General features: G+C 49.0%; 2 protein-coding genes across 2 annotated transcripts; both read right to left on the bottom strand.

Annotated features, from left to right (window-relative positions):
• Nucleotides 1–932: 932 nt before the first annotated feature.
• SMG8 (SMG8 nonsense mediated mRNA decay factor) lies at nucleotides 933–6,250 on the bottom strand. Its single transcript, XM_032130342.1, has 5 exons — nucleotides 6,191–6,250; nucleotides 4,006–5,797; nucleotides 3,098–3,243; nucleotides 1,836–2,711; nucleotides 933–1,295 (listed from the first exon to the last, which is right to left on the bottom strand). Exons 1-5 carry the CDS (start codon nucleotides 6,248–6,250, stop codon nucleotides 1,098–1,100), a joined length of 3,072 nt encoding a protein of 1,023 aa, XP_031986233.1. The 3' UTR covers nucleotides 933–1,097.
• On the bottom strand, nucleotides 5,785–10,629 carry PRR11 (proline rich 11). Its single transcript, XM_032129502.1, has 10 exons — nucleotides 10,467–10,629; nucleotides 9,662–9,773; nucleotides 9,096–9,243; nucleotides 8,780–8,902; nucleotides 8,286–8,513; nucleotides 8,047–8,145; nucleotides 7,435–7,544; nucleotides 7,263–7,322; nucleotides 7,078–7,174; nucleotides 5,785–6,736 (listed from the first exon to the last, which is right to left on the bottom strand). The coding sequence occupies exons 1-10, from the start codon at nucleotides 10,612–10,614 to the stop codon at nucleotides 6,671–6,673; spliced, it is 1,191 nt and encodes a 396-aa protein (XP_031985393.1). The 5' UTR covers nucleotides 10,615–10,629; the 3' UTR covers nucleotides 5,785–6,670.
• Nucleotides 10,630–10,923: the final 294 nt, after the last annotated feature.

Below are 10,923 nucleotides of genomic sequence, written 5' to 3' on the forward strand. Positions count from 1 at the left end.
CGGAGGGATGCTCTTTCCCCACACAGCCCCTCAGAGATCATAGAATGATGGAATGGTTGGGTTGGATCTTTAAAGATCATCTAGTCCGGCCCCTAATGTCGTATTCCGTACAGGAGAGATGCATTTCCCACACCCAGCTCCCCAGAGATGTCATATTCCAAACGCAGGGAGGTGTTTTCTTCATCCAGCCCCTCAGCGACGTCGTATTCCAAAGGGGAGGGACACTTTTCCCACACCCAGCCCGAGAGATCACAGAATCATGGAATGCTTGGAAAGGATCTTTAAAGACCATCTAATCCAACCCCTAATGTTGTATTCCAAATGAAGGGATGCGTTTTCTTCACCCAGCCCCTCAGAGATGTCATATCTGAGCAGAAACCAGGTCTCAGCTCCGGTCATGCAGTATAATTACTGTACTATAGCAAACTGGCAAATTAAATTTTGTGTGCATGCTAATTAGAAACAAATATTCTAGAAATTAAATTAGGTCTCAGCATACAGCTGCTGTCACTAATACATCTTACCTCAGTTAAAAGTTGATTTACTGTGGCTGATTTCTTGGCACCACGAGTCACTTGATACAGGTGAGCAGCATTTGCTGTTAATACACATCAGAACTGCAGTATCTTTTTTTTTTCTAAAGACAAGATGATTTCTCCCATCATCACATTAAAAGCATCATCTACATACAAATAGCTTGTTCAGAAAACCAGAAAATATTTTGCTCATCACTGCCTCAATATGACAAAGTAAACTCTTGATTTAAGGCAATGCTAATTTTTGAATATTCCTAAATAGGTATGTAAAAAGATAGGATGGGGTAAAGCACTGTCATCAAAACATCTAGTAATACAGGATCAGCACTTTACGAAAACCAGCTTTTATTTTTTACATATGAAAACTTATTAAAAGGAAAATTTACATGCCTCAGATTCCTTTTCCTGCTTTGATATCAACTTTATTTCCAATCTGACCGTGTTCCAGTGAAATAGTGGGGGCTTCACACAATTGCAGTGACAACTGTTGGGTAACCAAAACCCATGAATTAGACTGAAGACAGCCTTCTTAAACTAAAACAGATCCAGCCCAAACCATTCTCATTGTGTAATTGCTTTCAGTATTCCTCGGAGAACTTTGTAGCTCATTAACTGTTGGCTTTCTTTGGGAGGGAAGCAGGGCCCCCGTTCTGTCACATATGCGTAGGGAAACCTCAGCACCCAGAGTCCATCAGAGGGAAGGGTGATTTCCTGCTTCTCAGGGTAAAATATGGGACAGGGTGGTGGCCCTGGTTGAACCTAAAATCGGAAGAAAACATGCGTAGGTAATCAAACATCACTACTACCTCAAAAAGGTAAAAAAATGCAAATGGAGCTTTTCCAAATGTGTTATTAGAAAAATGGAGAAAATGGTGAAGAGTTAAGAAAACCAACATTCTTTTGCCTCCTAAATTCAAACGGTAACTAATAATAACTATCTGAGCAATAAGTCACTGCTTTTCTCCATGACATTTAAAATGACAACGTCATTCTTACAGAGTCATTGTTAGCTTTTTTTTTTTTTAAAAAAAAAGCCATTATTACAGTAGGGAATGCCAATAACTCATCCTTGATAAAACATTTTTTTAAACTTACTTTATACAAACAATAAATTTGGCATCTTGAAGTTTAAGAAATCCCAAGTGCTTATGTAACAAATACTTTTGGAAATGACTGTCTCGGCTGAAGTTGGTTTGAGTTGGAGTTTCTTGAGACTCTTTTCCTGTCACCCATGTCAAATAATGTTTCCACAACCACCCCTGCCTCTGCTGTTCTCAGATTCCCTCCTGCACTTCTTACCTGAGGCGTTAAGGTGATCTGCAGAGGAGCATCAGGAACCACCACGAAGAGCCTCATGAACTGGGCATAGTGGGGCTTGAGGCCCCGTCCCTGCGTCGAGGACAGGATGTACAGGGGCATGTCGGAATTGAGCGCTTTGAGGGCAGATTCTTTTGGCCCCCCTCCCATCACCTTCATCACCTTATCAGGCCCTGAACACATGAACCTCCTCCCACGTGCATCTTCATATTCAAACCCCACAAAAGCTCGAGCGATGTCGTCCCTCCGCCGGCCTCTTCCCATCACCACCGCGCTTCTTTTCCCAGGAACAGCCTTGTTGGGTGCAGGCCAGGAATTGGTGTCTAAGTCTCCTTCATCTTCAGTTCTCGTCCTGATGACAATGTCCCAAGGCATTAAATAGTTTGTTCCTGGGATAAAGCCCTGTTGATCTAAGCCTGTGTGGAAGTTGTAAGCCTTAGCAGGCCCCAGCTTGACCAGTGACCAACTGGAGAATTTGGGCAGAAGGCCTTTGGGGCAATTGGAATGGAGCATCCCGGGGAGGTACTCAACAGTGGATGCCTGGCGATCAACCAGGCTCGGCCTCTTCTCACTCTTGGAGTCCCCGCTCTGCCCGTGGCTTTCTGCATTGTCCCCTCCGCCCTGGGCATCGGGTGGGTAAGTGCCCAGGCTGCCCGTGGACTGGCCCAGGCTCAGGGCTAAGCTCAGGCCTGTGCTCTCTCCCTGAGTCTGAGGTTCTTTCTCTTTGAGTTTCTCGATCTCGCCTTCCGGAGGGGCGGGTGATGATTCATCCCGAGCAGGCGCTGGGTCAGGTGTGCTTGGCTGAAATATGGGGAAGTTGATGTGCTCCAGTTTTCCACAGCACTTCTCTTCCAGCAACTACGAGAAAGAAAACGTGGTTTAGTATCCACCCCGAGACGAGGGAGCTCAGAGTCACAACACTGAGCAGCTACAATTAAGATTCAAGAGGTTTGCACCATGTGAGAACCAAAGCAGCAGTGGGAACACAGCCCACAGACCTGTATATTTAGAATTCACGTGAACCAACACAAAATGTAAACAGGTACATAAACAGGTGCTCCTGTGTGTGTGCACTGGTGAAGACTGGAACTGCCCAGCCTGGTCAGCCCATTTCTGCTCCCAGAAATGTCTTCCCCAAGCAACAAGTTGATAAGGTTAAGAGGAAACTTGTGGTCACTTCAGAATACAGACTCTGCAGATGAAACAAAAGCACTGCTTCAAGTACCAATAGACCTAACAGTTACCTGGTAAAAATCATAATTAGCTGCTTTGATATCAAAGGGGTCCTCCCGAGGAGCTTGTTTCCTTCCACAGTTACAGGCACCAGTGGAACGAGCCCGGCTGTTGTGGTACAGAATCGGAGGATTTCTGTCTGCTTCTGGCTTTTCCCCTAAAAGCAAAATCAATCAAACCTTGGGTAAATTGCTCACCATTCAAAACCTTTTTATTCTCTTCATCCATTGCTCCCTCCCTGCTATACACATACACAAAGTGATTTGCCACCAGTTTGTCAAGCAACTCCTCCCTTTCCCACTTTTAATAATACAAAGTTCCAGCGGAGTTTATACCACTAAACCAAATAGTCTTTGTTTCTACAACCTCCTCCTGAAGGCTCAAAGTTCTTCTGCCTACAATAAACGTGCAGAAGTCAGTTTTGACTCCCTGATCAACCAATTATTTAAAACAAAGAGGGACACTTATGCTTTTTAGAGAACTTTGTTCTTACACCCCTCTTACTAGAAGGATTCCGGTGTAATGCTTCTAATTAGCAAGACAGAACCAGAGTTACCACTAAATCAGAACATCAGAGTAACTACAAAAATCAGAGTTATTACTCACAGTGGACTGGCTCCTAAACATCACACAACATAAAGGAAACCTGCACAGCAGCTCTGCTATGATCCCACTGTACAGAGATGATGACAGAATCATTTGGGTTGGAAAAGACCTCTGAGATCATCGAGTCCAACCTTTGCCTGGTCACCACCTCATCAGTTAGAGCAGAGCACCGAGTGCCACATCCAGTCCTTGAACACAAAGCTGCAAACTTTCATCTTCTGCAACATTTCAGAGTCGGTGCTTTCAGCCTAAGACATTTTAAAGCAGATACAAAACTAAACCATGACACCAAAGCACAAGTGAGCATCTTTACCTGCTTTGGGGAGCAGATGGAACTTGTGCACACAGTGCTGGTCGGTCAAGCTCCGCTCCTCGCAGAGCTGGTGCCCGTTGCTCCAGAACTTGTAGCAGTCCTCGTTGAGCTGCATGGCATATTTGTGGAAGGCTGGGCCCCGGGCGTGCTGGCTGTACACGCGCAGGGCCTGGGCCAACTGGTTCTTGTGCACTGTCATGGTGTAATTGTGGGGCAGGTTGGACTGGTAGGCACTGTGGGCCATGGGCAGAGCCTTCTGGCAACGGTTTTCGGAGAACTTGGTGTCTATGTCTAAGTAGCCTTCCAAAACTTTGATGCTGCTCATGATTTTTGAGCTCAGCTCACCACAGGTGGGGTCATCGTCTTTGCCTTCGATGGTCACTTCATACAGTTTTAGAGCTGCAGCCACCCACTTCTGGTAGGTCGGGAGCTCAAAGTGAGAGGGCTGTGGGTTCCTTCCCACACTGTCTTCGAAGCCCTTCTTGCTGAGCACCAGCTCCACGTGCTGCCACAAGAACTCCTTGAGGGTGCAGTCCACGAGCTGCCCAGAGGAGCTGGAGCTGCTGCTGGTGCTCTCTGCGTGGAAGGAGAGCTGCTGCCGGCCGTGCCTCATCATCTGATACCTCCTGGCTCCCGACAGGGTGGGAGCCAGCAGCGAGTCAGTCTCTCTCATAGTGCAGTTGCTCCTCAGCTGGTCGAGAAGCATGGCCACGGGATCATCTCCATCCTGGGGCCCACCGGCCACAATGTACACGAAAGCCTGGTTGGCTGGCACGGTGAACAGGCAGTTGATGCTCTGGTTGGTCAGCACCCTGCTCTTGCGGAAGATGCGGTAGATCTGATCCTCCAGAGCGTGCTGCAGCCTCCTCTTGGGGGAATGCTTCTTGGGGGGCGGCTTTTCCAGGTGACCACAGGGGTCCTGGCCCCTGCTTGGCAGCGGATCCACCTTCAAAGCCCCGTTGAGCTGGAAGAGGAAGAGGAGGCGTGGAGGGCATGGCCTGCAGTTGAGCTTCCACTCCTTGCCGACCGGGCAGTCCTTGATGGCAGCCTTCAGGGAGGGCAGCACCTTCTGCCGCAGCCCGTCCAGCGCCCTGAACACGCGGTCGTAGGTGATGTCGAAGGAGCAGGTGGGATGCACCAGCAGCAGGATGTGGCAGACGGAGAAGAGGTAGAGGAGGCTCAGGCAGTGCAGCTTCTCCTGGTGCTTCCAGAACTCGTGCGCCTCGGCGTGGGGCAGCGGGGCCGGGCCGCCGGAGGGGTGGCCGGGCCCGGCCTCCCGGTTCTCGGCCGCCGCCAGGTCCCTGCAGGCGCGCAGCAGCTGCGGCGTGTCGCAGATGGAGGTGAGCACCAGGTACAGCACGCGGCTCTCCTGGCTGTAGTACGCCTGCAGCTGGTTGTAGTCCTTTGTCGCCGGGTCACCCTCCTGCCCCGCGGCGCCGTCCGCCAGCTCGGAATCCTCCTCCGGGAACAGCGGGAACACCTGCCGGTCGCACACGGTGCTCACCAGGGCCTCCTTCTCGGAGCACAGCTGCAGCGCGGTTTTGCCGAAGATGCCCACCACGCACACCTCCTCCTCGCCGCCCGCCGCGCCGCCCGCCTCGGCCGCCAGCAGCAGCTCCCGCAGGCTCATGGGCCCCACGGCCGTGCCCATGGCCCCGGGCGGCCCGGTCCCGGGCAGCGGCATCGCCCGGCCCCGGCTCCGCTCCCGCCCGGAAGCGGCGGAGCCCCGGGCCCGGCCCCGCGCATGAGCGGCCCCGCCCCGGAGGGCGGGACACGGCGCAGGGAGCGGGGGCTGCGGGGGCGGCACCGCGCCGAGGGTGTGACCGCACAGCCAACACCGGCCCCGCGGTCCGGGTCCGGGTCCGGGTCCGCACAGCCAACACCGGCCCCGCGGTTCGGGTCCGGGTCCGGGTCCGGGTCCGCACAGCCAACACCGGCCCCGCGGTTCGGGTCCGGGTCCGCGCGGTGGGAGCGGGATGCGCGCTCAGGGCTGTGCCACCGGGACTCACGGTCTGCCCTTGTCCTGGTCCGTGTCCTGAGCTGAGCCGCGGTACAGGCACAACCTCTGCCCACCCCTGAACTGGACTTGGAAGGAGGCTTTGAGTTGCTTGTCTTTAAGCAGTGCAGCCTTTTAATAGTGATCAGACACCAGCCAGCAGTGATACACGGTGCAGCGGCTTCGTACATTTGTAGCCACAGACTTGAACTGTTTGTTGAATCTTGCAGCTTTCCACTTTAATAACATTAGTGCATTAAACTGTTGCTTTTCTTTGAAACTGTACAAATACCGTCAAGATATTTTTTGTTAAAAAAAGATATAAAAGATATAAAAATACTGAATTTCAGCAAACACACACATATTTGTATGACAAGCAGCACCAGTGCTGGGAACATAATAGTCCCTGCTTCAGCAGCACCCAGGTGTCAAAAGACTTGGGAAATTTCCTATTTTTTTCCTCCATTATGAATGAAGATGCAACCAAATCGAGAGACATTAGAGAGAGCTAAAAAGCACAATCTGCTTTACAGGGTTTCATAATGGCCCGTTTTCCTGTGCACTAGATTTACTTACAAATACCTGTGCCTGAGTGTGCTAAAAATGGGATTCAAGTGGCTTCCTGACCACAAATGGAAAATACATTGTTCCATAAACCTACTTTCCTTTTTACTTTTCATCAAAGCTGTTTGCAGCACTCAACCGTGCAGGCGAGGGACTCTTTGGGTGAGCCATCTGTCAAAAGAAGGGAAGGGTCAGAACCTGGATATCTGAACTCATCATCACTGAGGTAAAACAGTGCAATTCGTAGCTGAAACCATGAAACAGACACAGCAAATCATTCAAACAAGAGATGCTATCAACCCTCCCATTTTCTTCTTCTGCAAAGTGGAACTATGACTTTTAAAGTCGGCATTGAGGCACCCAAATGGCCACCAAAAAAGCAATTTTTCCTCTTGGGATTTTCAAACAATCTGCCATGGAATGTCCATTCTGCAGTGTCCTTCAATCAGTAAGGAATTCTGTGGATTTTAAAGCCACCTTATGATTCCAAGAAGAGAAACAGAGTGACTTGCCTGAAATTTGCGCCGTAGTGCCTGTGTCATTATCGGTGTCAGCCCAGAGCCACTTTCAGTGTTTTCTTTATTATTTAGAGGAGTGCCACCAGGACTTCTGAAAGGGGAATCATGATGAGTTTGATTGGTTCTCTATTTTTTCTAGATCAGAAAAATAGAATTCAAGAGAATAAAAAGGAGCAGACCTTTGTATATCGACTTTCTTCAGATGTTTCCGAAGATCAATCTGATTTTTAGGGGAGGTACTAAGAGAACAAAAGAAATTGGTACAATGAAATATTTTCCACTCAGTAAGAAATGCTAACCACTGTTTAAAACAGAAAAATCTAATATCAAAATAAGGAAGAAACATCTTACATTAAAGATTTTGTAGCATGAGCTGATGGCTTGGATTTAGGTCTTAGACTAACACTCTGTAGATCTGTGACTGTAATTAATGCCCTGCATGGCTTCACTGGTGATTGTTCCTAAAGCAAGGAAAGAAACGTTACCCCAAATAAAACTTCAGAAGGTCTCACTACCCTGAAATCCATTTAATATTTATACTCTGAAAGATTTTTGTGGTTTATGGCTTTTATGCTTTTTTTGAATTATTAAGATTTGAATATGTCTTGGATAAAAATAGATTTATTTAGGAAAAAAACCAAAAAAAAAAAACCCTAAACACTTCTGCAAACAAAATTCCAGCTGGGCAAAAGCAAGTCCAAAATCTACTGATAATATGCAAAGCTACATGAAAGCTCCACACCCTTAAATGTAAAATTAGAGCTGTCCTGAGTGCCAGGTGAGATTGGAGTTTGTCACTTTATTTCTTCCCTTCCAAAGCCCAGGTGCAGAATTAGAATGGTTACTTGAAACTGATCATTGGGTGTTTGGATGAGCATCAATTTTGCAGGAAATACAGCAGTTCCAGGGTGGATTTTCCCTTGATACACCACCACCTATTCATCCCCGTGTCCTCCAGTTTACCTTGTCCATTCTCAGGTTGCTGTTTGTCTTCTTCAGTTTAACATTCAGGAGGTCTTTGAGGGTGATGTGCATGGGCCCATCCTTTTTCACTGGTGGTGCCTGAAAGCAAAGGGGTTTGGAAGGGAAATTAGGATGGGAAAGTGACTGAGCGCTCACAGAGAGGCTCATTCCCGATGAATCCAGGTCCAAAGAGAATGCAGACATGAAATCGAAAATAGAGGAACTTTCTGATTCCCTACCAGCAGTGGTTTGGAGGCTGTGCCCCGTTGGAGGAGGAGAGGTGCTGGAGGCAGTTTTGGTGGGGGCAGCGGCGGTGGTGGAGGAGGAGGAGGAGGAAGAGGGGGTATGGATGGCACGGATGTTGATGGTGGTGGATCCATCTCTGTCCCCACAGGAGCACCCAGAACTGGCTTATGACACCTTTGGCAAAGAGAACTTTCTGAAGACAAAGCTGCCACTCCGTTCATCTGAAAGCGACACAAATAAATAAAGAGAACATTAAATCTGCTGGCAAAAGTAGGCGGGATTTTAGACAACAAAGGTGCTGGCTAAGATTGAGCTATAAGGATATAAACAGTTCCCTCCTGCTGTGAGGTAGCAGCAGTTCAGCAGCTCTGAGTGCAGAGAATGCCCCTGAGGAGCTGCTCAGATTTCAGTGTATCTGCACTGACCACAGTTCCTCACATTCTCACACAGGCAAACGTTCCCCTGCCCCAGCCGGACTGAGACTGACCTGGAGTGCTCCTTGTAGCTTGGAAAATTCACTTTCCAACTTCTCCAGCTTCTCCCTGAACATATTTAGTTCCCTTAGGTAGACTCGTGATGGAAATACGGTGTCTTTAACCACCTTAAAGCTCTAAGCACAAAAAGAAAGCAGATTATGTATATTTGTGTGTTGACTTTCTTCAGATGTTTCTAAAGATCAATCTGAATTTTAGGAGGGGTACTAACAGAACAAAAGAAATTGGTACAATGAAGTATTTCCACAAAGTAAACAGCATTAATCCCTGTTTGAAACAGAAAAATCTAATATCAGAGAAAGGATATACCTGTGCAACCCTGCTCTGGCACCACCAGTACAGAAATGATGCTGCTGTTGTCAAGGGTTTTACCACATTTTTTACGCTGGGCAAGGCTAAGGACCAGAGGGAGCACCTTGGGACTGGTGATGTGCTCAAAGGGAGATGAGCTGGTGACCTGCAACAGAACATTTCAGAATGAGGCCAGAACTTTATTTACCATCTCAACCTCTAAAAAAGTTAACTGTGACCAATCATCTGGAAACTACAGGTAGGTACCAGCAGGTAACAACAGAGTAAATGTGATCACAGAAACCTGGAAAGGCCAAGATACATATCAATAAAGGAGAGGGGGGAATCCTATTTGAAACACTTTTTTATTCAAATTGCTTTTCCTGGTTACTAATCATAGAAACATTAAGGTCGGAAAAGACCTCCAAGGTCATCATGTCCAGCCTTCAACTGAATAACACCGAAAGATACGAAGTGCCACATCTACTTGGCACAAATCCTTCCCTCTTTTCCATGAACCATTGGGAGCAAACAGCAAACCCAGGGATGGAGTGAGAAGGCAAAGTTCAAGCTGAGCCTCTTACCGTGGAGAGGAACAAACTGAGCCCTGAGGGGTTACAGCATTTCTCTTTTTTTCCAGTCGAAAATTTGCTCGGGCTCTTCGTTTTCGTTTGCATTTCTTATACCTTGCCATTGCTGGTGAAAAAGACAAATTTAAAATGAATGTAGAGAGCTAAACCAAATTGTACATTGGGACAGAGATGCCACCAAAGAGAGTAACGTGGGCTGCACCTCAGAAAACCAGTCAGTCAGAGGTTAGTCACTGCTGCCTTGGTGGAATTATCATGTACCAGTGATAAAAAACATATCCTTAATTTAGTATGATCCATGGAGATGTGTTTGTGCACGAGTAGTGAATGCAGAAAGCACCATTTTACATGAACTTCTTTTTCCCTTTTCTATTTATACCATAGATATATAGCATTAATAAATAGCTATTATAAATACAGTAAAAATATGAGTGAATTAAATACATACATAAATATACTATAAATAATATTATAGACACACACATAAATGAAGACGTAATAAGAAATATTATAAACGAAACAGAAACGTCATAACTATTAATAAATAAACGGATGTTCAGTTTTTCTTTATCCTGACGTGACAAGTACTGAATTTGGGGAAAATGACGCCTGGGGAGAACGGTGACAAAAGACACGAAGAGTCCGGGGAAGGATGCTGAGGGCGGCCCGGGCCGGTCACTGACCGGTGACCGGTAACAGCCCAGCCCTGCTCACCTAGGACCCCGCAAGAGCGGGGACTCCTCTCTCTCTCCTCTCCTCTCCCTCCCTCTCGCTCTCTCACACCCGCACCTACACACACCTGTGGGGGTATCCCCGGGGGTGTCCCGGGGCCGCCCAGTCCCCCGGCCGCGCTCCGCGCCCGCCGCCGCCGCCGATTCAAACCGCTCCCCGCGCCGCGCCCAGCCAATGGCAGCGCCGCTCTCTGCCGGCCCCCCCACGCGGCGCATGTAAGCCGCGCGCTGATTGGCCGTCGCGTCGAGGCGCGCCCGCGCTCTGCGGGAGAGGGGCCGGCGCTGCCCCGCCCCGTCCCGGGCGCGCTGAGGCGAGCGCCGCCGCCATTGGACGAGCGGTTCGGTCCCGCCAATCGGCTGCGGGCAGCGCTCGCCTGGGGAAGGCCGGTGGGGTGAACGGGGAGAGCAGCGGCCCCGCCGGGGCCACCGGCGCAACCGGGAGAGGAGCGGGAAGGGGGAGCGGCGCCCCCGCCCCCTCAGAGCCGCAACAGACGGGCCCGCGCCGCTTCCCGCCAGCGCCGCGCG

Source organism: Corvus moneduloides, chromosome 20, assembly GCF_009650955.1.
Source record: "Corvus moneduloides isolate bCorMon1 chromosome 20, bCorMon1.pri, whole genome shotgun sequence".
NCBI lineage: Eukaryota > Metazoa > Chordata > Aves > Passeriformes > Corvidae > Corvus > Corvus moneduloides.